The sequence below is a fragment of the Dermochelys coriacea genome, chromosome 8 (assembly GCF_009764565.3).
Source record: "Dermochelys coriacea isolate rDerCor1 chromosome 8, rDerCor1.pri.v4, whole genome shotgun sequence".
Taxonomy (NCBI): domain Eukaryota; kingdom Metazoa; phylum Chordata; order Testudines; family Dermochelyidae; genus Dermochelys; species Dermochelys coriacea.
In genome coordinates, this window is record NC_050075.1 from 93,233,415 (window position 1) to 93,259,471 (window position 26,057).

The following is a 26,057-nucleotide window of genomic DNA, read 5'->3' on the forward strand; positions in this document are numbered from 1 at the left end:
GCACTGCAGTAACTTTAGAATTATAAAATATTTATACCTGTACCATATTTCAGCATGCTATTTCCCCTTCTCCCCTCCCCCATCCCCCCGGCCTTCTGACTGTAGCCTTCCCTTCTGTTCCCTCCCCTCTTTTGGTCTGTTTTTTCCCCCCAAATGGCTTGTCAATGCTCATATCTACGCTTTTCTATTTCTGGCTTTTTATTTACTCTGCTTCTATTTTGGTGCTCATTCCTTCCGTATCTTTTTTTCTGTGTCTGAGGTCATGTTTCAGCATTGTCCCTAGCTGATGTTAGTTGACTTCACAGAACTGCTTACATAATGTAGGACTACAGTCCCTATTTTTAATCTTTCCTATGCACTAAAATTTGATCATTTGTGTCAGTGACAAAAACCCCATCGTCTGGGCACCAGGCTGATCTGTGCAAGTGCTGGTAAATTATTCTGCATGACACACAATGGTCTTTTAGTGAGATTCAAAGGGGCATAGAGACCTATTACAAACAAATCTAATTTCCCAATTTCAAATCAAGACATGTTTATGTACCGGCAACAACATTCAGCACTTAGTCCCTGATCCTGCAAAAGTTTATGCACATTGTTAACTTTATGCACTGTGTAGTACCAATTTCCATTTAAATCAATGGGACTACTCAGTGCATAAAGTTAAGTCCAAGAGGGTTGATTCCAGTCTTTGGTGGAACAGAATAGATTCCAGAGCAACACACATTTCTTAAAAATGGTTTTACTTTGGCTCTAGAAGGTTTGGAGATATTCCTATTGCTGTTTACCACCTTCCTACTGACTGGAAAAGAATAACTCTAAAAGGACACTTCCTTTCAAGAAATGAAGTTTTGCAAGGTTACTTTTTAACAAACTCATAGCTCATACTAGATTGGGACATAGAAGATGGCATCATTTACATAATGAATACATAAAATTGGCATATTTCTGCCAATCTGGGGTCAAGATTTCATCACTCTTACACACCAATGTCTTCATCTTTTATTCTTTTAAAATATTGTGTCATGAGTTTGCTCAAGCATTTTGACCATATTTTCATCAATGCTTGAAGGTTCCCTTGATATATCCTATTCCAGCGAGTGAAATAGCCAACTTACCAGCTACAAGAGAGGTCACTGTGGGGATCTATTCTATTTATTTATTCTAATCTATTATATCAATATTTCTAATAAAAACTGTTTTTGCACATGTATTATTTTCATGGCAAAGGCTCCAGTTGCTTAGATTTTACCAGCAGGCTGGTATGTTGCAAATTAAATGGATACTTTTCTTTCTCGCAACATCCACTTCCACTGAGGGCTGGTACGTCATGTTTTGCTCTTGCATGGAAGCCAGGTTAATAGCTGCCCTAATAGCTAAGATTTTGCTTTCAAGCAAAATACTGTAAGGCCTGCCTGTGTACATAGCAGTCAGCACTCTCTACTCTCATTACCCAGAATGGAACTAGGTCACATCTTGGACACATGAGAGGCTCTTTAATACGAAACTCCATCTCCAACATGAAACCTGTAGGTTGCCATTGCGCTGACCTCGACCCAAAGAATTACCAGGACAAGTTATTCCACGTTATTACACTTTTTGACCCTAGTTTTGTTACCTAGGATCTTATTTAAAAACCCTGATGTAGAAAAGTAGGAACTAAGGGCTTGATATTGCCTGTGAGTGACTTTACTCATATGAGCAGTCCTGTTGGTTTCAAGTGCCTTGGTTTACTCAAGTGAGTAAAATAACTCAGGCACGTAGGTTTCTGTAGGATCTAACCATATGGTAAAAAACAAGAAGTCCATCACTGTTATCACTAGTTTCTTTTGTTTGTATCTTGGTGGTGCTTAGAGGCCCTAATCAAGCATCATCAGGACCTTTTTGTGCTGGCTGCTGTAGAAACCTGTAATGAAAAGGTAGACTGTGCCCTAAAGAGCTCACCATCTAGATTTGTGCCAAGACACACCAGGTTAATGAAATAAATAGGAGGGCTGGGAAATTGGAGGATGAAGCAATAATAAAACAAACATGTTTTTGCATAATGTCCCAGTTTGCCACCCACCTAGCTGTTATCAGCTGGCAGTCATGTTTTAACTGTTGATTTGTTTTTAATATACATACCACTTTACAGGGTTTTCCTGTCCCTAATCTATGTATTCAGAGTACATTCTGTAGTAATGAGAATGAAGGTTTGCTTGCCTCTAACTATACCCTAGTGGAAGGATGGTATTTTATTCTAAACCAGCAGCTAAGCAATGAAGTCACAATGTAAGAGGGAAAATTGAAACCAGGAATTCCATTCTAATATTATCAATTCCAAGTATCTGCTGGGATCAAAAAAGGGGGGAAAGCAAACCTTTCTGCCCAAAGAAACAATGAGGAATTTATCATTCCTGTTCCTAAGACTGTAAGGTGTTAGTTATGGCATTAGCAGTTACAAACCGGTCATTTAGCCCTCACAACTTTCAGGTTAATGTCGCTCGCAGAAAAGTCTGTTTTTTCTCACGTACTCTCTTTTAAGATTTTTATTTCATTTTATTTTATTTTACATTTTGTTTGTTTAACGAGAGGCAGCCTTTCTCCTTTACGTTAAAACTAGTTCAGATCCAGCTCAGGTTACTGGCAATCAAATGTGACCACAGTTAGTGACCTAACTAAAATGGGTTTGATAGTTTTTGTCCAGTTCCCATGTGGACAGACATCCACACCTCAGAAACACGATCACAACTAATAACAACTGACAGCCTTGCTGCCAATCTTAGCACAGAGCCCACTGCTTCAGCAGACGTTTGAGGGGCTGGGAGCATGAACTACCTTCAGATTCCTACGGGTGATGGTATCTTTATGTCAGAGTTGAGGCATATTGAGAGAGGAGCACGGGGGAAGCTTGCATAGCCATTGTCTGTGCAGTGTCTGGTTCCATAGATAAACAGACTCAGCCTCCACAGCTGTCAGTCTGGCACCTTTCAAAAATAATTAACTCATATTATATATCTTATACACACAGCTACGAATAACAAACTATAGATATATACATTATACATAGACTGACACAGGTATGTGTAGATGTGCACAGCCACACACAGGTATGTAATTTGTCATCATTATATTTATAATGATCAAAGTGGAGGGCATTCCTAGAGATTAATAACTAACAAGGAGTGCTGTGTATTGCACTAATCCCACCTGGTCATAGGGAAGTGCTTTGTTTGCCACATCAAAACAGCTGTAAGGAATGTCACTCACAAGAACAATTCAAAGTACCATTTTTTGCTGTTAGTGCCATTATACTGTTACATTGCTGACGTTTTCCCCCATAAGTGTCAGGGGGGCTACTCAAGGGCTGAAAAATCAAGCATGTGTTTAAATGCTTTGCTGGATTAAGGCCAGAGGGCTCAGCACTATGCAGGACTGAGCCCTTAATAGAGCTTCTTATTAATTTTTCTTCTTTGCTCATTAAATTGTAAAAGAACCTTACAGGAATTAAAATGTACTCTTAGACTAGCTAGACCTTTTCCTGAGGGGCATATACGAGAAAAAGGGACAAATCCTCTATGAAGATTAGAGGTCTATCAGTTAAAATTCTTCGGGGTAATTATTTCTTCTGCTGTAGACCAAAAAAAACCCAAATCACATGATTAATTGGATTGCCTGCTGCACAATCCATTTAAATAGTTATGCAATATTAAGTTATCACAAGTGTCTGGCAAGTATTAAGCCTGTTTCACCACAGTATTCTAGCTAATCTCATATCTACACACTAGATAGGCTACTACTGTATCATATGATCACAATACTAGTGGCATGACCTTGATCAAGTTAATATTTGAAGATAGTAATGCAATATTGCAGTTACATTCATGTATCTTTTTAATCATGTTAAAAAAAACGTTAAAATTCTAGAGGACCCTTGGGGGATTAAAAAAAAGAGCTAAATTGCTTTATTTGAAAAGAGGTTTCTTTCCTTAGTGGAATTTAGACAACCTAACAAAACCTTGACATTAGGCAACCCAGTTAATAATTTACTAAGCTGAAGCCTGCCTTAATGAATTGTGTGTGATGATCCCACATCATAACACTTCTCTGTCAGCTGGCAGAAGAGAGAAGACGACTAGCTATTAAAGCCCTTCACAAAACTATAAAAGTAGGAATGCTAAGCCATACTTTATGCAGACCTTCGGAACCAAGGTAAGAAGAGTGCATTTGAACAATTACTGTGGTCTTTTATAGTCGAGTAAATGTTCCAGGTAAAAAAGATCCATAGCATTTTAACTATTGGAAACCCAAATTTAAATCGGTTTTTGAAAAGGGGGAACTTTGGAACCAACCACTTCCTCCTTCTTTGCAGGATGTCTAATATTTTTAATTTGCTTGTGGCCAGGCATAATATGTACTGTGAAACAGTGATTGTGTCCAATTGCTGAAACTTATGGTCATGTTTGCAGCACAGTACAATTAGCTTTTGCAGTGTATTATTTATATGCATCCCTAGCAGCTGATTTAAAAGCACTGTACTTTAATCACAGCCACAGTTCATGTATCACAGGGGTTTAACCCTGAGATAATGTGGTACCATAAATTTGAGCAAGTTTAAACTTCAGAGAGAGGTCTATTTTAATTCTGAATAATGTCAGATGCTCCTAACAAAAAGCACTAATAATAGTTAACACTTTTCATCTATATAGTGCTTGTCAAACTTTAATTAATGCCTTTAAAACACCCCTGTGAGTTGAACAAGTATTGCATGCTTCAAATGAAATAAAAATTCCATATGTGAAACTGAGAGGTTAACTGACCTCCCCAAGAGCACTGAGGCAGAGAAAGGATTAGCTTTTTGGGCTCCCCATTCAATGCTCTAACAACTAGTTCACACAATTCCTGTGTGCACTCTTCTTAACCATATGCAAGGCACAATAACAGCTAAACGCTATGGGTCAGATTTTCAGAAATAGTTCAGCCCACACAGTTAAGGCTAGTTTTTTTCTCCAAAGAGCTCTGCTTGCATTTAGACCCCAAAATATGTGGCCAGATTGTAAAATAGCTCAGCTCTCTCGAAAATCTGACCCTAAGTGTCCTATTGGGAGCTGCTGAGGACTGAACACCTTTGAAAATCTGGCCCTTATTTAGGTGCTTAAATGGGAGCAGAATTCGTTTGAAAATCTGGCCTTTAAGGACATGTCTTTGCTCTCTGAGAAAAGTATATAAACATAAGGATCTGATTTCAGAAAGGGAGACCTTCCAAACAATTTTTAAAAAGGAACAACTAAACCAACCCATAAACACCTGTAGCAAATGTAAGATTTGACATCAAGCACTATATATCAACATCCAGTACAATTCTTATATTTTTAATATAATAGTCTTCAAAAGCTTATGCTCTAATAAATTTGTTAGTCTCTAAGGTGCCACAAGTACTCCTTTTCTTTTAGTCTTCAAAAGCTGTCACAAGCACATGCAGCATAAAGAAGGAGTTCTAGCTCTTCTCCAGTTGGGAAAAGTTTTACTTAGACAGTCTCACTATCATCTCTTTTTCCCATTAAAAGGGACATGGTCTGGTTAAAAATCATGGCCCAAATTTTCTCACTTGGGTTTGTAAAGTTCAGCACTTAAGTCTGTAGATAGGTACCTAAATAGCTGTGGTCTGATTTGCAGTAACGCTGAGCACTCGCAATTCCCAATGAAGTCAAGGTGAATTGTAGAACAACACTGAAAAATCAGACCATGCTTTTTAGGACCTGAATGCACATTCTCATGCCAAACTTTAGGCACATAGATTTGAAATTTTGGCTGATATTTTTAAAGAATCAGATTTTATGTCCAGGCTGTAAATAACACTTGAATTTAGTAAAACTAACATTTTAACCTTCTAATTTATTGTCACACTGGTTATCTTGTTTCTGGTCAGATTATAGTCAATTTCGCTTTTAAATTCTACCATAAACTTGAAATATTTGGGCTGCAAACACTGCAGTGTAGGACAATATTTTAATTTAGTTAAAGCTGAATCTCTGATATAAAACTATGCTAACCACCAAGAGGTGTTAAGAGTAGCACATCTTATTCTCTCTTCAGCAATAAGGATAAATTCTGCTCTCGGATCTTGACTCTAATAATCTCCTCTTTTACCATCCCCCTCTACCCCGCCCCACTAACACAATGGAACTTCTGGAGTTATAACGTGGGCAGAATATTTGAGTTACCACCTTTGAGTTACTATGTAGTCTTGAGAATAGACTGCTTTCAGCCCTAACCAGGTGGGGTAACATGAGTCCTGAGAGCACTTTAGAACTTGGTTTCCATGTGTGACAGTTTGATACATTTAACTAGTGACAAGTCTAAGCCTTGAATATCTACAATCAAGGCAAATCCACAACTTCCTTTGCAAGCTTGTTCTCTTGCCAGACTATTCTTATAAAATGATTCATAACCAACCTAAATTTTCCCATTTGCAGCTGGAAAATATAGATAGGAACCGCGATAGTGTGAAAATTCACTTTACATCGCATCTGGACTAAGTAGGCTATCATTATGTGGTCTAAAATATCTGTTTTAAAATGCAGATACCAATAATAAAGAGAACATTTTAAACAGACACAAATAACTGAGAACATTTCAAGCCATTTAAAAAATAATGGTGCTGACTATGGGATGTGATTAACTCGTTCAGAAATATTTTTCATCATGTAATGAGTCTAATTCTGCTCTCATATCAGCATTATATCTATTGACATCAATGGGGTTATTCCTGATTTATGACAGCATAAACGAGATCAGAATCAGGCCCAATGTGTTAAATAAATGCACATATCAGATACATTTTCCCCACAGAATAATAGACTATAAGAAAATAGTTTACTGCAAGACAGATCCTCAGCTGGTATAAACTGTCAAAGCTCTATTGATGCCCACATGGAGGTCTCCTATTCACACCAACTGAGGCTCTGTCACTGTATATCTGCCACTAAACAATTTACTGCTCTGCATCTTGTTCTACTGGTGGTAGTTCTTTGCAGAAGGCCATGCAAAATATCATGGGCCTGATTCTGATCTCAGATACACCAGTATAAATTAGGGAGTAATCCCTGCAAAGTTAATGAAGTTACACCAGTGTCAGAGGAGGATCAGGCCCTGTGTTTTGGCAATTTCTGGGAGAAGAGTTAGCATTCATCTGCAACCCATATCAGAGGCCTTGGATTGTCTTGTTCTGCCTCTAATGTAAACCCCCAAATGGGTGGCTGACTCTGGTTTCCTGGTAATTTTCAGCAATGAAAAGACAATCGTTACCAGTTTTTCATGTGTTAAAAATAAATTAAAATAATCTTAGATTAAGAATATAATTATCATTCCCCTTGATTTTGTTTTTTTTTAATTAAATTTTCTAGTGGGATAGAAATAATTAACTAGATTAAATATTTCAAGACCAAATGGGTCAGCAGCAATATGGGGCTAGTAAATAGAAGAATTAACCTGCAAGGTTTGGGCTTTAATTGTTAATAGGTATATTATGATTCAGTTTGTAGATTAGTTTGATAAACCAGGGGCACTGCAGTAACAAGGACGTGCATCTCAGTGACAGACTATTTCCCTGCGGCATTCCAACTCTTTTCCCTTTGCTGAGACCTATTTTAGATGTTGGATTTAGTTCAAGTTAAACAGATGGCAGCTATGTGTCTTTTTTTAAACCAATGGTTTAAATTACAAATGGGAGACTCAGGTCAGAGATAAGGATGCCGCTTATCTCCACTCACTTTTTATGGGAGTAGTCTGGCCCCATTATCCACAGCCTTTTGCACTGCTGAAACCTACCCAATTCTGGGATCACATTTCCATTTTGAAGAGAGATCACTACAGCAATCCAGCCAGCTTCTAGAAGATGCTTCTCTTTAACCTGCAAAAATACTTAGACTAGAATTAAACCTCCAGGCGCAGAGCTCTAGCTACAATACAATAATGTATTACCTTTATGGTGCCCCAGGCACTTCTACCAGCACAGCAGCTTGCAGGCTCCACCTTAGCCCATGTCTGGCATAATCAACCCCTTAGTGAGTGGTTTCAAATATCTCCCTGCATAAAGCCAGCCCAGATCCTGCAAACACAGATGCAGAGCTTTTCTCACGTGAGCAGAGCCACTTCAGTGGGACAACTCACCTGAGTAAGGGTATCCATGCCCATCAGTGTTTCCAGGAGCAGAGTCCAAACATCTCACAGGACCACTGAGGTGAGCAATAATAATCAATGTAAATTGACCTTTTTAAAATGACTTTTCACCTGGTTGCAGTTAATACCTCTGCAATAAGGAAGCTATTTGATATTCTTGTATTGAACACTAATATTGAACCTTGCCTCTGCATCAAACATATTTTGCATCATTCATGGGGGCATAGTGGATTGTTGTGACATTAACGAAAAAGAGCACATCTTGAATATTAAATATTGACTAAAGTCATCTTTCCATGCACTGCACACAAGTGACTTATCAAGACTGTCCCTGGTTTCCTTTGGGCTACAAAAGCAGTAGAAAATTATCTATTGATTAAAAAGGGTTCATTCTTAACTATGACAATGAAAGATAACAAAAGAGGAAGAGGAGCCACTGGAAGGGTGATATGAGTTAAGTTACTGATTTCCTTTCCCAGTGATGACAGTTTATTTCTATATTAATGGGTAGTGCAATGGGCACAGATTCCTCCATTTGGAAAGGGTGTGCTTTTAGTTGCCCTTGCATAAGGGTGGCGTACCTGAATGCTGCTCACATACTACACCATACTTGGGATATGTTCCTCCTTCCACTGAAGTCAACTGGAGTTTTGCTGACATTGACTTTAATGGGAGCAAGAACAGGCCCATCCATTTTTCAAAAGGGCAATTTTGTTTCCAATTGGGGCAGATCAGTGAGCAGCCCACTGCTCAATGACAACAAAAATAGTTCTTCCTCCTTTCTCACAGTGATAGATATCACCTTTGACTTCTAAGATCCATTCTAGAAACCCCAGTGAATTTTCATATAAATATAACTAGACTGAACATTGGAAGTTTGTAGAAATATCACTGCCAAAGGAACTGTGAAACAGCAGCTATCAGCCTCTTTTCTTACCTAGAATGTATTGTCTGAGGATGATGACAAGATCACAACACTTAGAGGCAGATAAATCTTTTTAGATCACTGACTCCACTATTTTGAAAAGGAAGTATATAGTCTTACAATATCTCATGTAGACATATACAAGAAAATTCATATAGGAAAAAGTGCTTTTATACCCATGTATTAAATAGATTTTTTTTTTAAAAAAAACACCTTTTGAATATAAGTGGTATTTTTCAGTCTGTCCCTGTCAGTATCTAGTCATCTTGTGTAACTAATTACGCCATGTACAACTCTGGCAGTATGGAACCCCAGTATGACAAGACAAAATTCATTACCTGCTTGGCAATCAGGCTGAGACCTTTTTTTCCCACCTGCCTTAGGGATATGGGATGTCCAGCTCCCATTAATTGTAATGGGAACGAAGCATCTAAATCTCTTACCTGGGTTTGGAACTCACCGCTTTATCACTCAAAAATTACAAAATATCCCTCCTGGAGTACTTGTGGCACCTTAGAGAAAGCTTATGCTCAAATACATTTGTTAGTCTCTAAGGTGCCACAATACTCCTTTTCTTTTTTGCGAATACAGACTAACACAGCTGCTACTCTGAAACCTATCCCTCCTGGCTGACCCAAACACTTCTCTTTGTAGCCACTGAATAGGACATTTCTCTTGTTTCACTCTTTAGAAAGCCCCCAGCCTTCTTTCCCAGAATGTAGGTGCAAACATTTCTGTGGAGGATCAGAAATGCACCCTTTGAGGATGGATTCTGACATCTTTACACCAGTATAAACCTGGAGAAGTTCCACTGGCAGCTTCAGAACCTGGCCCTCAGTCTTTGACTCTGCCAGGGAAAAGTCAAAGCCGTTGTAGCTGTGGTCAGAGTGGTCCTCCTCTGGATAATTTTGTACAATCTGAAGAATTCCAAAAGGCAGAGCAGGGCAGGGAAGCAATGAAAGCTCTTCAGATGTACTTTTAGTTTATTTAAAATGTGCTAATTTCTATGGACCTAGTCCCCAAGTCAAAAGACAAAGACAATCTAGGGGGCTGAATAAGCCACTCTAATAAGGATTACTAAAAGCCTACACATACCCACTTTCACTCACCTCTCCAAAGAGCATGGTTGGCCTTTTCTAAGATGCATATCCATAGAAAGATATTAGATTTTGTTTCTACTGCAGGAAAGCTGTTTTTATAGCTAATGGAGATTATTACAATATACGGCCAAATCTTGCAAGCCCTCCGCATTCTGAGTAACCAGTAATTTCAATTAGGACTTTTATCTCAATAAAGCTACAGCCATTCTAGTCTGACCTTTTCTTTTGATGTGAAATTTGTCACACTGGATGAAATACACAATGAAAGAAAATAAGATCTTAATCTTGCAATTGTCCCAGTGTGGGTAGGTGCCTGAACCGTATGGAGCCCCTTTGAAATCAAGAGGCCTGTATAGGTGCAGGGATGTGCCTGTGAAGAACAATTCGCAGGCTCAGGATCAAGAAAGTTAACACATTAATCTTATTGTGGCAAGAGAAGATTGCAGGAGTTAGAGAATTTTCCATCTCACTTCATTCAATAGGTAAATATCACAAGAAGATAAATAACTGCTTGCTTGGTAGCACTATATTTACATTTCTTTGCTTTATTTACATATTCTTGGGGTGTCATAATGAGGGGATCATTGTCAGATTGTCATCTGACTTTCTGATTTTTAAAAAATGTGATACCCATAATGCCTTGAGTATAGTGACTAGTATTTTCAGTGTGTAAACATGATATTACACTTAATGGCAGCTCCTATTAGAAAAAAGCTTATCACTTGATGAGTTTATGCACCCATTTGTGCATGACTCAACTCAGGAATTGGGACTAATATTGGATGACAACACAGCAATATCAAAGTCTACCATTTTCTCAATGGCATAAACTCTGTTTTTTACAGGTTTGCTAATTTAAGTCAGCAGAAGATGAGTCATCTGGGGAAAGACTATAAACATTTGTCCCAGAGGAATCCTCTTGTAAGTTAATTATTTTAAAACATATTTCAATATAAAATACCCAAGCAGTTTATACTTGTTGAGGTTCCAGAGGTCAGGTGAGCTTTTCAGAATTCCCATCAGTTACAGTCTGGGAATCCTCGGTTTCCCTTGATTCCATAGCTCAGATACATAATTAGAAACACTTTTACTCCCTGTTTTTGTATGAGACAAAGCTTAAAAAAGTGAGTGCTCTATTACTTTTCAAACTGAAGGCTGATACATAATCCAATTAGGTAAAATATGCAACACATGTAAACAAAGGCTATGGTCTCTGGGGCAGATCCTCAGCTGTCATAGTTCCATCAATGGAGCTGTGACAATTTACGTCAGCTGAGGATCTGCCCCTTTATGTCAAACTTTGATGAAATAAGAGTTTACAAGTATCCCCCATGAACCACGTTGGGAGCTGGGATATGTTAATGTGCTGTGTCACGTGTTTTTTGAGTCACGTGTTAAAATCTGTTTACCGAGAGGTCATTTTCAGGGCTGCTGCAGTTGTTTGTAGTTCCATTTCCCCTACCTAGGGCTACTGTTTTGTCAGTATCTCAGCAGCTAAGTAGGGTGCAACCTGGTCAGTGCTTAGACCGGAGATATTTAAGGGAAACCCAGATTGCTCCATGAAGTGGGGATGGATTTTCATCAGGTGATAGTCTTCCTTCTAGATACTGATGAACTAGCATCATTCCAGAATGTTAAGGTGGTCTGTGCTGCTGTAGAGGTCTGCTCTGATGAGAGGTGAAACTGAGAGCCTCACCACTTAAAACACCTATAGTAATTTTTTCAAGAGAACAGTTGTTCCCAGTGACTTGGACAAATTCCAATGGGGTAATTAACATTCTATCTTAAATTATTTTGTCACTTAAATGACTGTGGTATATGAGCCTCGTTATGTTGCTGTGTGCTGTTATCCCTCTCCAGAGGTGGCTGCATTTCAGTGGTGGGTGAAGCAATTCATATCTCTCACACAGCATGTACAAGAAAGATGCTGTACACATTTACAATATCATGACTACAGAAGGAAGAGAATTTTGTCAATAGTTTTGTTATTTTATTTTTTTTTAAATGTATTCTTCTTAGTTACAGATCTTTGTCATGCAAAGAAAAGAATTAATTTAGAGGGTGCTGATTTCAAACATATTAACTCAATGAACTGATAATTTTAGACTCTGCTGTGGCATGAATACCTGGATTCATGCTCAGTTGTTTTGCAGAAATACATGTTAGCCTGGCTTTTTTTTCTTGGAAGAGCTAAATTCATAAAAATTAAATCTATGCCTGATTTTTAAATGTAATTGAATCTTCATTAGTTTCTCTGGCTCTGCTGATGTCTGACATTCTAAGTTCTATTTTTCCCTTTTATCAAATCTTCCATAAATAGATCAAATATGTGTGAAAGTGGGTTCATTGATTTGTCAGGAAAGAGTATGCCAACCTGGTTTTTGAACTACGAATCAGAGCAAAGAAGAAAATTGGCACTGATGATCTTGTTGAGCGATAAGGTATGACAAGCATATGGTGATCTCATGAGATAATCATATGTTTGCCTGATTTTTCTCTGTGGAAAAAAAATCTGTAGAATGTTGTCCATCATCATAAGCCACAAATACTTTACACCACTTTCTGATCAAAGTGCAAAATGAAATTGTGGAATTGACTCTACTCCTCCATCTGTACCCTTTGAAAGTACATAAGACATGAATGGCAAATGGCATTACCAACTTTCAGCATGTGCCTTAAAACAGATGAACTTCTGTGGAAGTTCAAATTCAGAAGACCCCAATACTTAATGGCAGTGACACGAAAATTAGAATAACTATATCTCCAGGAGGCTAGATTAACTGCACTGTTATTAGCCTAATTTCAATGGCTGATCTAAGAGTGGCTATGACAAGTGACGATTACCTAAATGCAAGTTTTTCACTGATCTGTATAAATAATACAAGACAAGTATATTCTATCTCATGAGCCATTACAGACCAGTTCATAAATCTGAGTAAGTGAAGCTGACAAAAACTGTCAATGATAGCAAGGATTTGATATGCAGTAAGAAAAATTGCACCTGAGTGGTTTCCTTGCCACTCACTAAATCAGACATGGCAGAGATGAACATAATGCCAGGTAGATTGGCTTTTTAGCAATTTATTTGAGATATTAGCTATAGAGGGCCTATGACACAAAGTTGACAGGTAATGATGCCATCCCACAGCAGGCAGTAGTACACATACACCCTAATCAGTTCATTCCAATATATTTAGGGCATTACTGAGGAAGATGGAGGAGAATAATAGTGGCAGTGGAGGGCCAAAGAAATATTTGGACTACTGAGGCAGAATTTAGGGCTTTGAGTTTGCAGTAATGATGAGCTGGGCAATGTAAAAACCATTTACACCCTCCAGGAAAGAGGCATGATCTACTGGTCTGATCACATGACTGGAGGCCAGGAACCCCGAGTTCTAATTCTACCTCTGACACTGATCCCATCTGTGGCAGTGGACAAGTCACTTAACTTCTGTGTGCCTCATTTTCCCCATCTGTTGTATGGAGATGATTCCTCACATGGCTTCTTGTGTAGTGAATGTTTATGAAGCTGTTTGAAGATGAAATATGCTATTAATAATTATTAATAAACTGAATATGTCAATCAAAATATGCATATACTAGAAATGTTTGATTTTTTTCTCCTTTAGGAAGCTCTCAGACATTGGCAACCTCCTTATCACAGTGATTTAAGCTGCCCAATCTGCCTCCAAACAGCTACTTTTCCAGTAGAAACCAATTGTGGACATATGTTCTGTGGTAAGTTTTCCAGATTAGCATGCACAGTGCTTGTGTAAATGAGTATGTACACCACACACATTACTGAAATCTCAGGATGCGTGTACTTCTGAGTGCAAGCGTGAGTCCACTGAATCCATGGCAGTTCTGCTACTGGGAGTAGGATCATGCCCATCTTTGTTAATTTGAAATCACTAGAAAAATCAGCAATAACATTTGCCCACTGCCTTTACATGTATGTGGCGGTGACAAGGTTTGAAATACCCAGAAAGTCTTGAGGCAATAAACAGGCAACAGATACCTCTATAGCCAGTCTTATATTGATCAGTTCCACTGGAGTCCATGGGATGCGCAAAAGGGTAGTAAAAATAGATTGTAATATTTATTCAAAGAGTACAAATCCCACATTCCTATAATGTTAAGGTTATGTCTTTAAACATGAAGAAGCTAAGAAATGTAAAGTTCAATTGATAATGTTAATTTATAATGTCACATACATTGCACATATGGGGCCCAGTTTGATCTCAGATCCATCTATACAGCTCCCATGGAAGTCAGCTTGAATTACACCTGTATATCTAAGAGAACAATTGGTCTCTCTCTATGGGTATACTTTTAAAATCCACAATTCTCAATGGGATTGTTCTGGTCACATTTACACTGGTATAAAATTGGAGTAAGAGAGATCAGAATCCAGCCTAATATGTGCCATGAGGTGAGTTAAGATTACTAGGAGAGCCTTAACTTCTGGATGTCTTGACTTAGGAGTGTGTAAAATGGTAACCTTAATGTTACATAACTACAAGCTTTTATATTTTCCTATTTATTTTTTGAAGTAGAGGGGGAAAAAAGTTTATATATCAGGGTGATTCTTCAGTGCTTAACTGAATTTTTATGCTGATGTAATAATTGACTTCAAAGGAGTTATGCTGGTATAAAACTGGAACCATCTATGAACTGATTTCATGATGTACTTCCACTTTTGCACAGGCAAAAAACATTGTGCAACTATTGTGCTCTGGCTGTTTAAAGGGGTCTTAAAGCAGATGCAAATTACATTTAAATTACAACATTTAAGCTCCCTTGACAGTACAAGTACGGTATAGAGAGACTTTAGTGTAAATGAGAATGAAAGCATCAGACATTAATGCTTATGGCAGGGGTTTGGGGGGAGGGAGGGACACACCATAAGCATATGCTGAAGAGAGTTGTGGGACCATCTTCTCCTAGGACATCATCATATCCACTACTATGTGCTTAGGAAAGAAATGGGTAGGTGCATGGAAATAGATTCATAGATTCATAGATTCATAGATACTAAGGTCAGAAGGGACCACTCTGATCATCTAGTCCGACCTCCTGCACAGCGCAGGCCACAGAATGTCACCCACCACTCCTATGAAAAACCTCACCCATGTCTGAGCTATTGAAGTCCTCAAATCATGGTTCAAAACTTCAAGGAGCAGAGAAGCCTCCCTCCAGTCAACCATGCCCCATGCTACAGAGGAAGGCAAAAAAAACCTCCAGGGCCTCTCCAATCTGCCCTGGAGGAAAATTCCCTCCCGACCCCAAACATGGCAATCAGCCAAACCCTGAGCACATGGGCAAGATTCACCAGCCAGATACCCAGGAAAGAATTTTCAATAGTAAATCAGATCCCATCCATCTAATATCCCATCTCAGGGGATTTGGCCTATTTACCCTGAATATTTAAAGATCAATTACTTACCAAAATCCCATTATCCCATCATACCATCTCCTCCATAAACTTATCGAGTAGAATCTTAAAACCAGATAGATCTTTTGCCCCCACTGCTTCCCTTGGAAGGTTATTCCAAAACTTCACTCCTCTGATGGTTAAAAACCTTCGTCTGATTTCAAGTCTAAACTTCCTGGTGGCCAGTTTATACCCATTTGTTCTTGTGTCCACATTGGTGCTGAGCTGAAATAATTCCTCTCCCTCTCCTGTATTTATCCCTCTGATATATTTATAGAGAGCAATCATATCTCCCCTCAACCTTCTTTTACTTAGGCTAAACAAGCCAAGCTCCTTAAGTCTCCTTTCATAAGACAAGTTTTCCATTCCTCGGATCATCCTAGTAGCCCTTCTCTGTACCTGCTCCAGTTTGAATTCATCCTTTTTAAACATGGGAGACCAGATCTGCATACAGTATTCTAGGTGAGGTCTCACCAGTGCCTTGTATAACGGTACTAAAACCTCCTTATCCCTACTGGAAATGCCTCTCCTGATGCATCCCAAAACCGCATTAGCTTTTTTCACAGCCATATCACATTGGCAGCTCATAGTCATCCTATGATCAACCATTACTCCAAGGTCCTTCTCCTCTTCCGTTACTTCTAATTGATGCGTCCCCAACTTATAACTAAAATTCTTGTTATTACTCCCTAAATGCATAACCTTACACTTCTCACTATTAAATTTCATCCTATTACTATTACTCCAGTTTACAAGGTCATCCAGATCCTCCTGTATAATATCCCGATCCTTCTCCGAATTGGCAATACCTCCCAGCTTTGTATCATCTGCAAACTTTATTAGCACACTCCCACTTTTTGTGCCAAGGTCAGTAACAAAAAGATTAAATAAGATTGGTCCCAAACCCGATCCCTGAGGAACTCCACTGGTAACCTCCCTCCAACCTGACAGTTCGCCTTTCAGTAGTACCCGTTGCAGTCTCCCCTTTAACCAATTCCTTATCCACCTTCTGATGTTCATATTGATCCCCATCTTCTCCAATTTAACTAATAATTCCCCATGTGGCACGGTATCAAATGCCTTACTGAAATCTAGGTAAATTAGATCCACTGCATTTCCTTTATCTAAAAAATCTGTTACTTTTTCAAAAAAGGAGATTAGGTTGGTTTGGCACGATCTACCTTTTGTAAAACCATGTTGTATTTTGTCCCATTTACCATTGACTTCAATGTCCTTAACTAATTTCTCCTTCAAAATTTTTTCCAGGACCTTGCATACTACAGATGTCAAACTAACTGGCCTGTAGTTACCTGGATCACTTTTTTTTCCTTTCTTAAAAATAGGAACTATATTAGCAATTCTCCAATCATTCGGTACTATTCCTGAGTTTACAGATTCATTAAAAATTCTTGCTAATGGGCTTGCAATTTCAGGTGCCAATTCCTTTAATATTCTTGGATGAAGATTATCTGGGCCCCCCGATTTAGTCCCATTAAGCTGTTTCAGTTTCGCTTCTACCTCTGATATGGTAATATCTACCTCTATATCCTCATTCCCATTTGTCATGCTACCATTATCCCCAAGATCCTCTTTAGCCTTATTAAAGACTGAGGCAAAGTATTTGTTTAGATATTGGGCCATGCCTAGATTATCTTTAACCTCCGCTCCATCCTCAGTGTTAAGCGGCCCCACTTCTTCCTTCTTAGTTTTCTTCTTATTTATATGGCTATAGAACCTTTTACTATTGGTTTTAATTCCCTTTGCAAGGTCCAACTCTACTCGACTTTTAGCCTCTCTGACTTTATCCCTACATCTTCTGACCTCAATTAGGTAGCTTTCCTTGCTGATCCCTCCCATCTTCCACTCCCTGTATGCTTTCTGCTTCTTCATAATCACCTCTCTAAGATGCTTGCTCATCCAGCTTGGTCTACAACTCCTTCCTATGAATTTTTTCCCCTTTCTTGGGATACAGGCTTCCGATAGTTTCTGCAGTTTTGATTTAAAGTAATCCCAGGCCTCAACTGCCTTTAGATCCATAAGTTCTTCAGTCCAATCCACTTCCCTAACTAATTGCCTTAATTTTTGAAAGTCAGCCCTTTTGAAATCAAAAACCCTAGTTGCAGATTTATTTTTGTTAATCCTTCCATTTAGTTTGAACTGAATTAGCTCATGATCACTTGAGCCAAGATTGTCCCCTACAACCATTTCTTCTATGATGTCCTCGCTACTCACCAAAATTAAATCTAAAATGGCATCCCCTCTAGTCGGTTCAGCAACTACTTGATGAAGGAATCCATCAGCTATCGCATCTAGGAAAATCTGAGCCCTATTATTATTACTAGCACTGGTCCTCCAGTCTATATCTGGGAAGTTAAAGTCTCCCATGATCACGCAGTTTCCATTAGTATTTACTTTATTAAAGACATTAAAAAGGGCTCTATCCATAACCAAATTAGATCCCGGAGGTCTATAGCACACCCCAAGCACTATCGCAGGAGAGGCTTTACTAGTTTTCTTCCCCAATGTAATTTTTGCCCAGACAGACTCTGTCTTATCCATTGCATCGCTTCTTATTTCTTTACATTCTAACTCATCGTTGATATACAATGCTACTCCACCCCCTTTACCTTTGTTTCTGTCTTTCCTAAACAGCACATACCCTTCAATACCTGTAGTCCAGTCATGACTACTATTCCACCATGTTTCTGTTATCCCTATAATATCTGGTTTCACTTCCTGCACCAGTAGCTCTAGTTCCTCCATTTTGTTACCTAGACTCCTCGCATTGGTGTATAAACATCTTAATTTTTGCTGTTTGGCCTCGCTCACATTTTGTACCCTATTAGGCACAGTCATTCTACAGCCAGTATAACCTATTAGACTAGTATCCACACCGCCCTCGCTCCTTATATACATTCTCCTACCCATGGCTGTATCCTTTCTTACTTCATCTTCTTCCCTCTCAATGCTAAAATCTGGCGTGGAGATTTTCTGGACATCTCCCATCCATCTCCCCCCAATTCCTAGTTTAAAGCTCTCTTTATCAGTTGTGCCAGCCTCGATCCTAGAAGTCTATTTCCTTCCCTACTCAGATGAAGTCCATCCCGAGAGAACTGACCTCTGTCCGTGAATGCCTCCCAGTGGCCATACATCCCAAAGCCCTCCTTATAGCACCACTGCCTAAGCCATCTGTTGACAGTCATAATCTTGTCACACCTTTGTTGCCCTTCTCTAGGAACAGGAAGGATCCCGCTAAAGATCACCTGAGCCTCAATTTCCTTAAGCGTCTTCCCCAGCCTAGCATAGTCTCCCTTGATACTTTCCAGCGAGAATCTGGCTGTATCATTTGTTCCCACATGAAGGATAATTAGGGGATTCTTTCCCGCTCCCTTGAGGATCCTTTTCAACCTCAGGTCTACATCCCGTATCTTAGCACCCGGAAGACAGCACACCCTTCTATGTGCTGAAATGTGCTGGAAGATTTATTTTCTATTACAGAAACACATTTTGGTTTATAGAACGTATCATTGTTCTGTAGATCACCCTGCACAGCTTGTTTAAGAACACTACCTCCCTCTTCACAATAAAAAGCACAGTGCAAAAAAATAATTTATAAAAATCATGAAGCCCTTTCTAGGAACCAGCCACTATACGAGAGTCTACATGGGAATACTTCAGGATTCTCCTTTTTTGAGTTGGGCTGGTGTACATGCATTGCTTTATAAAATGCACATGCACACAGAAAAAGATCTTGAATTTAATCCAAGCCAGAATAAATGTGAAGAAAATATATGGCCCCAAACCATGTTTCAAATAATATCAGACAAGCTGCATTATACAGATTTTTCAAATGAGGAGAAAGACATAGCAATGAAGAATATTATCATATTTTCCTCTTCCCTAGACTTATTTCCCTTTCTTTCTTTAGACTTTGTTTTCCTCCAACCGTATAATTGTTTATTCTTCAAAAACGTGATCCCACCCCAGTGTCATACACATATTGTAAAATACCTGTATTTCTGTAGAATCGGCCCCTGCACAATGTCTGCTTTTCATGTCTTAAATGAATACAACTTTAGAGTGGGACTATCAAAAAAGTGCAGTGTAGGCCTAAATCTGCCCTGATTGAAGTCAATGGTAAAATGCCTCGTGGTTTCCATCAGAACAGGATTAGGTCAATGCTGAGCACCTTTGATGAATCCCACTCTTACACAAAGTTTTATTTTTTTTTAAATATGGCCATCCCATAGCTTTTCAAGCAGACTAACTGGAGATTTACAGAAAAGTCTGAATTTATTAGTATTGGTAACTCATACAGTTCGTCTCCGAGTTTTCATTTTGAACCATCTGTTCAGGAAGTCAGGAGGAAAACTGATCTTGAACCAATATTTTTTTTTCTAATTACGAATAAACACAGAGTATTTCAATGAAGCCCCATGAACTCCCTCAAAAAGCAGTGCAGCAAACTTGATTAAAAAAGGATTTGCTCTAATTTATGAAAACACACTGACACACAAATACCTGAACTTCAGAGGGGTCTTCCCCTTCCTGCGATCCTTTACAAATGGTTCAAAAGGTAACATTTTTAATTGCCATGGGTTGCTTTCTTAAAAGCTATTGGAAAGCTAAGGTTTGATCGTGCACAGAGATCCAATTGTCTTCAGGTGGGTTTGGCGTAGGTAAAACCATCTGCCCACCTGGATCCTAGTGCAGGGTAAGGGCTTAAATGGCCAAAACAACTTCTGCATCCAACATGAAGTTTTTTCTATCTGAGCTTTGCACATGCGAAAGCTTGGAGCTGGGTGCCGGGCTGCCTATATATATAGAATATGGGGATTTAGCTATAGATGCTGTCTGTTTTCAAAACTGAGCGTTTGCACAGGCCAACAAGAAATAAGGGCTGTAAAAAAACAAACTGCACTCAAACAAATGTTAAACATTGCAGCCTTTGTTTCAGAAATTAGGGTGAGGCTCTCTTACAAAAAACAAACAAACAAACAAACCCCAAAACTTTTGGGCCAAATTTAATATCCCTAATAGCATTTCTATTATATAACATCCCTAATAGCTGTAGACTTGATTTCATATGCACCACTTAAAACATTATTTCTCAGATAGCCACCCTTCTGAAGCATGATCCTAAAAAAGAAAGTATAATTACTGATTTTTCCTAAATTATGGGATCCCAAAGACTTGATATTATAGGGTTGCTCATGAGTGCCCACCGGCTGGTACAGGTTATTTTTAAGAATAAAGAGAATTAAAGTGCAGTTCAGCTCTATAAAATGAGAATCAAAAATGGCATTTTGGGGTTCCACAGTTATTTTCACTGCTGTTCATATCAAATCTGATCAGTTTACAAGTTAAAAGATTTTTTTCTTATGGTCAAGCTGGCAAGCAGAGCCTGGGATCTGAAAGCCAAGCTGGGCTCTTTCTGGGTTTCGGGCTGTTATATCAAATACTGCCTTCGGCATCACTTGTGCAATCGCTCTAACATCAAACTGTGGCCTGAGTTATACCTGTGCAACCCTTTGTCTTCAGTGAAGTTGTGCAGGTGAAACTGAGGATATAGTATAAGGACAGAAGAGTTGCCTCGATGGGCATGCAATTGGAACTTACCCATTCTGTTGACGAAGAGGACAGAGCAGAATCCAGCAGCTGTGGCAGTTCCGCAGAGATGACAGCAAAAAAGAGTAGTAAAAAAAATTTTAGTCACTAGGAGCCAGTTTCTCATTCCCTTATTCACGGTGATGAGCACCTTATTCCAAAAGTGGCCCTGTGGAGATCAATGGGGCTCCTTTTGGAGTCAGGTCCTATTCTACTTCAGAGTCTCACCTGAAAGAAGCAGATATGTCTCTGAATACACAGAAGGAGCAGTGCCATTTTTACGGCATCACTTTTCAGAGTGGCGTCTAGGCAGATATAATAGGAGGAAAAGGGGCTATTAACTTAGATGGCCTCCCTGTAAATCTGCTTTACCTAAATATTCTCCAGATCATGCGCCTTAATATAACAATTTTGCTTTTTGTAGGTTCCTGTCTAATTACATACTGGAAACATGGTTCCTGGTTAGGAGCAATAAACTGTCCTCTCTGCAGACAAAAAGTAAGAGTAATTTCTATTCGATACATCTGCTTTTTGACAGTTAGTGAATTAAGAGTAGAGATATCAAGGGTAATATTTGTACAGCCTCTTATTTTCTAGCATCTCAAACCCCATTTAGGCTGGAATGGCACTACAGTCATTTGCCTCTATCATCTGAAGCTTGTCCGATCAGAGAATGCTGTAAAATCTTAAATGTGCCTTTCCCTCTTCCCCCGCATAGTTGTTGAATCTCTGGCATAAATAGTTCATAAAACCAAGACAGAGCTTCTTATCCTCATCTGACCCTTGCCAGAGGCTGCACATTATATTGAGAGAACATACCCTCCTTTCAGAAGGAGAGGGTTTGCATGTAGAAAATGGAGCCACTGACATGAAACTTGGGAGCCAGGCAAAGGTCATTGTGACAGAATTATTGACAGGCATAATAAATTGAGAAGAGTATTTTTCTTAATACTCCAAGACCCGCATTGCTTTGCATTCAGCTGTATAGTTCTAACGTTCATTTTTGTTTTCCCTGGGAAGGTAATTCTTCTGTATAATGCCTCTGGTGAAAATCAACAAGATAACCCAAGCAAGCGTATTGTACGTGACATCAGATATTACAACAAGCGTTTCTCTGGACAACCTCGACCTGTAAGTGCGGATATTTCTACATATGTTTAATTAGCTCTGTACCAAGCTGCAGTGGGTTGAAAGAGACTGAGCAATGTAAACTAATTTGTCAGTATGGGAGTTCCATCTTTGGGTTTTCACACTGTTTGTAGCTTTGTAAGGAAGTCGTGCCAGTTACAGTAGGGCTCAACATTCCCATTAGCCAGGTGCCCCACAGCAGGTGCTTTTGACCAGCGTGCTTAGGTCCCTGCTCAGTCATTCTGGAAGGGAGGGGAAAACAAGTGGGAAGATTAGGCAAGGGAGAGGAAACTGAACTAGAGATGGGCCAAACTGGAATATGTGGCTCAGCTTTGAACCCCAAGATCTTAGCTTGCCTATAGGGGTTCACTTCTAAGTCAGATCCAAAACCAGAAAGGAGTTATCGTCTTTCTGTTTGGATGTGGCCAAACTCTCTGGGGTGAAGCCAGCATAGCTGTTCACATCGCCTAGGATGTAAACTATCCACTGAGGCCAAAATCCCAGCAGGTCTGGAGGCTCAATGCGCAATGGGACGGCTGTATAAGATGAAGGCTAGACGTACATGTATTCCATAAGTCATGCTCATTCCTTGCTAGACAACATATGTTGCCTGCCCTAGGCAGCTCTTCCTTGCCTCCTGGTGGAGGGCCTACTAAGGGCTACAGATCCTACTTTAGCCTCTGGGCTGGAGGTTACTTCTTCAGGTTAATAGTTTTCCTTACTTTGTTAAACCATTACAATGACCAAGGGAAAATCCAGATATTGTATTTCCTCTTGTATATTTACTCCAGGCATGGATCACTATATAGTTTATCAATTTAATATATTAAAAGGGCAACAGAGTGGAGCAGGAGCTAGCGGTTGCCTGTACCGTATGGAAAAACTGGTTATCTTAAAGGGTCACTGAGTATCTTGGTATCATAGTACCGGCTATTGCCAGTAGGGTCTCAGTCCTATGGTCCCTCTTTATATTTACTGACCCATGCCTGGAGTTTTGCCTGAGAAAAGACTGCTGGATTGGATTGCCAGGGCCAGATTTTCAAAACAGCATACAGTCACATGTTGAAGCACTTAGCACCCACATTTTCAAAGGAGATCAGCAGTCAATACAGCAGTTATGGTGGGATTTTCAAAGGGCACAATACCACACATAATGCATTGTTTTGAAAGTCTAGTCTTTTATTTTGGTATTTGAGTGGGAGCTGAGCTCTTCTGAAAAAATCTGTCTCTGAATCTTGGAAAATAACCGAATAATGTAGCTGGACTTGGACATTAGAGGTAAATCTTGCAATTAAGAAATTTTAGACTAAAAACATTGATTAGAAGCTTATCTGGTAACCAAAAAAGCTTCATGAATTAGAGTTAGAGAAAATAATATCACTTCATAACCTAATGCAACTGAATATTTAGTTTGCAGATTACCTTTATGACATGCCCCTATTCTTAAATCTTGCCTTAAGAGGAGTCTTCACCCTGGGCGGTCTCGTATGGATCTTCTTCCTAAGAATTGTTGTTTGCTCCTTTGGGACCATCATGTGCTTAACTTCCCGATTTGACGTGATGCATGAACCTCTTTGTGGAATCCTTGCAGCAGTCGATGATCTAGTTGTCATTTTCCTCCTTTTAATTTGCATGTTTAACATTTGCCAGCAAATGGAATCAGAAGGTATAAATATGGCAAGTTCTACAACTCAGAGCATGCTGTCGGAATCCTGATAGACTCAAACTTCTACTTCTTTGTGAGCCTTCATCAGATTGTGTCAGGCTTCTCCATGACTCTGGGGGCAGCATGTGATGGACTGATTTTTGAAGAACATTCTAATGTTGATCTATAGTGGAGTAAGACTCAGTACACTTGCCATGGCCAAGTGATTAATTTGTGCAAATGCTCACAAGGCTAGGTTTTTAATGCAGCTATGTATTTACTAGGTTCCTGCAAGGCGAAGCAGCCTTTTATGTGACTTCCCTTAACATACAAGACCTGAAATGATAGAGTCTGGGAGCTATGTGTAACCCACACACCTCCTGGGTGTGGTGTTCTGTCCCATGTAGTGGCACCAAGACCACTTAGAGAGAGTAATGAGTTTTCTCTACAGCCTTAGCTAAGAAGCATATGGCTTTTAGCTCATACACTAGTGACTCATGCACTAAGCTCCTGAGGTCCCAGGTTCGAGCGAGCCTGCTGATGATCAGGGTCTGTTGGCGTTACATATGCACAAAGACTAAAATTGCAAAGCCAGTCACTTTATACCTGAACATTTTTTAGGAAATCTCTTTACATCTAAGTAGTTACATCTCAGTTCTGGTTTACCAAATTTAATCTCGAGAACCAAGATAGTCTTATTACTGTAGAACTTGCTAAGACACCATGAGTGTAGCACGGGGAATAAAATGTCAACTATGTGGTTACTCTAAGAGGTTGTCTGTAGGTGTTTTGTGCCACCAGAGTTTATTACAATGAGCTCATCCATCGGATTACAAACTTTCCCAGGTATCTGTTTAATTGTATTCTTGATGTTAAAACAGACAATGTGAATAAGTTCATAATATTAGCTTGAGTCAAAATACAAAATGAAATAAAAGTACTCTGGGGAGTGTGAAATAAAAAGGGATTGAAAGGCTTATGCAAGGAATCTGAATAAATCTTTATCCAACTCTCAAATATATGAACACAAGGTACAATTTTTAGCAGCTTCCTTAAGCTCTGTGCACCTGAGTTTTAACAAAGTCAGCATTGTTATTCGTTTCCTGTAAACTTTGTATGCTCCCTGTAGTTTCCTTGTAAGTCCCTGTACTAGTTCAGCAAAAAATATCAAGGCCAAATTTATGATGATATAAATAATAGGATGCCCATGACAGACTTGTTGGGGTTTTTTTTTGTGCAAGTAGTTAAAATGATTGGGATACTGCAAGAAAACACCGCATTCTGTCCATAGATAATCTGTGATATGTATTGAAAGTAACAGAACTACACTTCACATGTTACTTGTAGATAAATGTATTTTTATAAATAAATATATGAATATTTATTGTTTACAATATACTGGTCTCTAACAGTCATGTTTGTGGGATTTTTTTTGGGTGACATTTTCAATTGACATAACTTTTATCATCCTCTTGAAGTTCATGCTATGATACACCAATATTGAACCCCACTTTTCCCCGTTACTTACTGTGTTATGTTCCCCCACTTTATACCCTTCAACTCTCATTGTTTTTAATTATGAACTCAGAAAGCATATATAGAGAAATCTTTCCTCATACTAGGTACTATGGAGAGGGCAGCAATTGCTTTTCCATGAGCGCCAAGGCAGGAAATATATTGTGTCTTTTCTTTAAAAAAAAGTTGCCAGATGTTTTTGAGTACTGATTACTAACATTCATTTTTTTAAAGAAACTGGCTTTTATTTTTAAAGTACCCTGAGTATAATTTTGTTTGCCCTTAGCTTGGAGTTACAGTGTATGCTATTACTAAAGAATGGAATTTCTGTTAAGCCAAGGGCATAAAGTTGTACTATCGTTATTGCTGTTGTATAGTAAGGGCTCAGTGTGAGAGTGACCAAACGATAGGCTTGGAGTTTAGGCGTTAAAAATGTTGTCACTGGTGATCTAGAATAGAGTCACAATTAGTTTGCATGGTCTGTTGTGTGCTTTTTAAGGCTGCTAAGATACCTCTCTCTATAACTCCACCTTTGTTCCCCTT

At 39.0% G+C, this 26,057-nt stretch overlaps 1 protein-coding gene across 1 annotated transcript; it reads left to right on the forward strand.

Moving 5' to 3' along the window:
• Positions 1–10,844: 10,844 nt before the first annotated feature.
• LOC119860564 (E3 ubiquitin-protein ligase RNF170-like) lies at positions 10,845–25,148 on the forward strand. Its single transcript, XM_038414388.2, has 5 exons — positions 10,845–11,106; positions 13,815–13,923; positions 21,651–21,724; positions 22,247–22,357; positions 23,765–25,148. Exons 1-5 carry the CDS (start codon positions 11,056–11,058, stop codon positions 24,068–24,070), a joined length of 651 nt encoding a protein of 216 aa, XP_038270316.2. The 5' UTR covers positions 10,845–11,055; the 3' UTR covers positions 24,071–25,148.
• Positions 25,149–26,057: the final 909 nt, after the last annotated feature.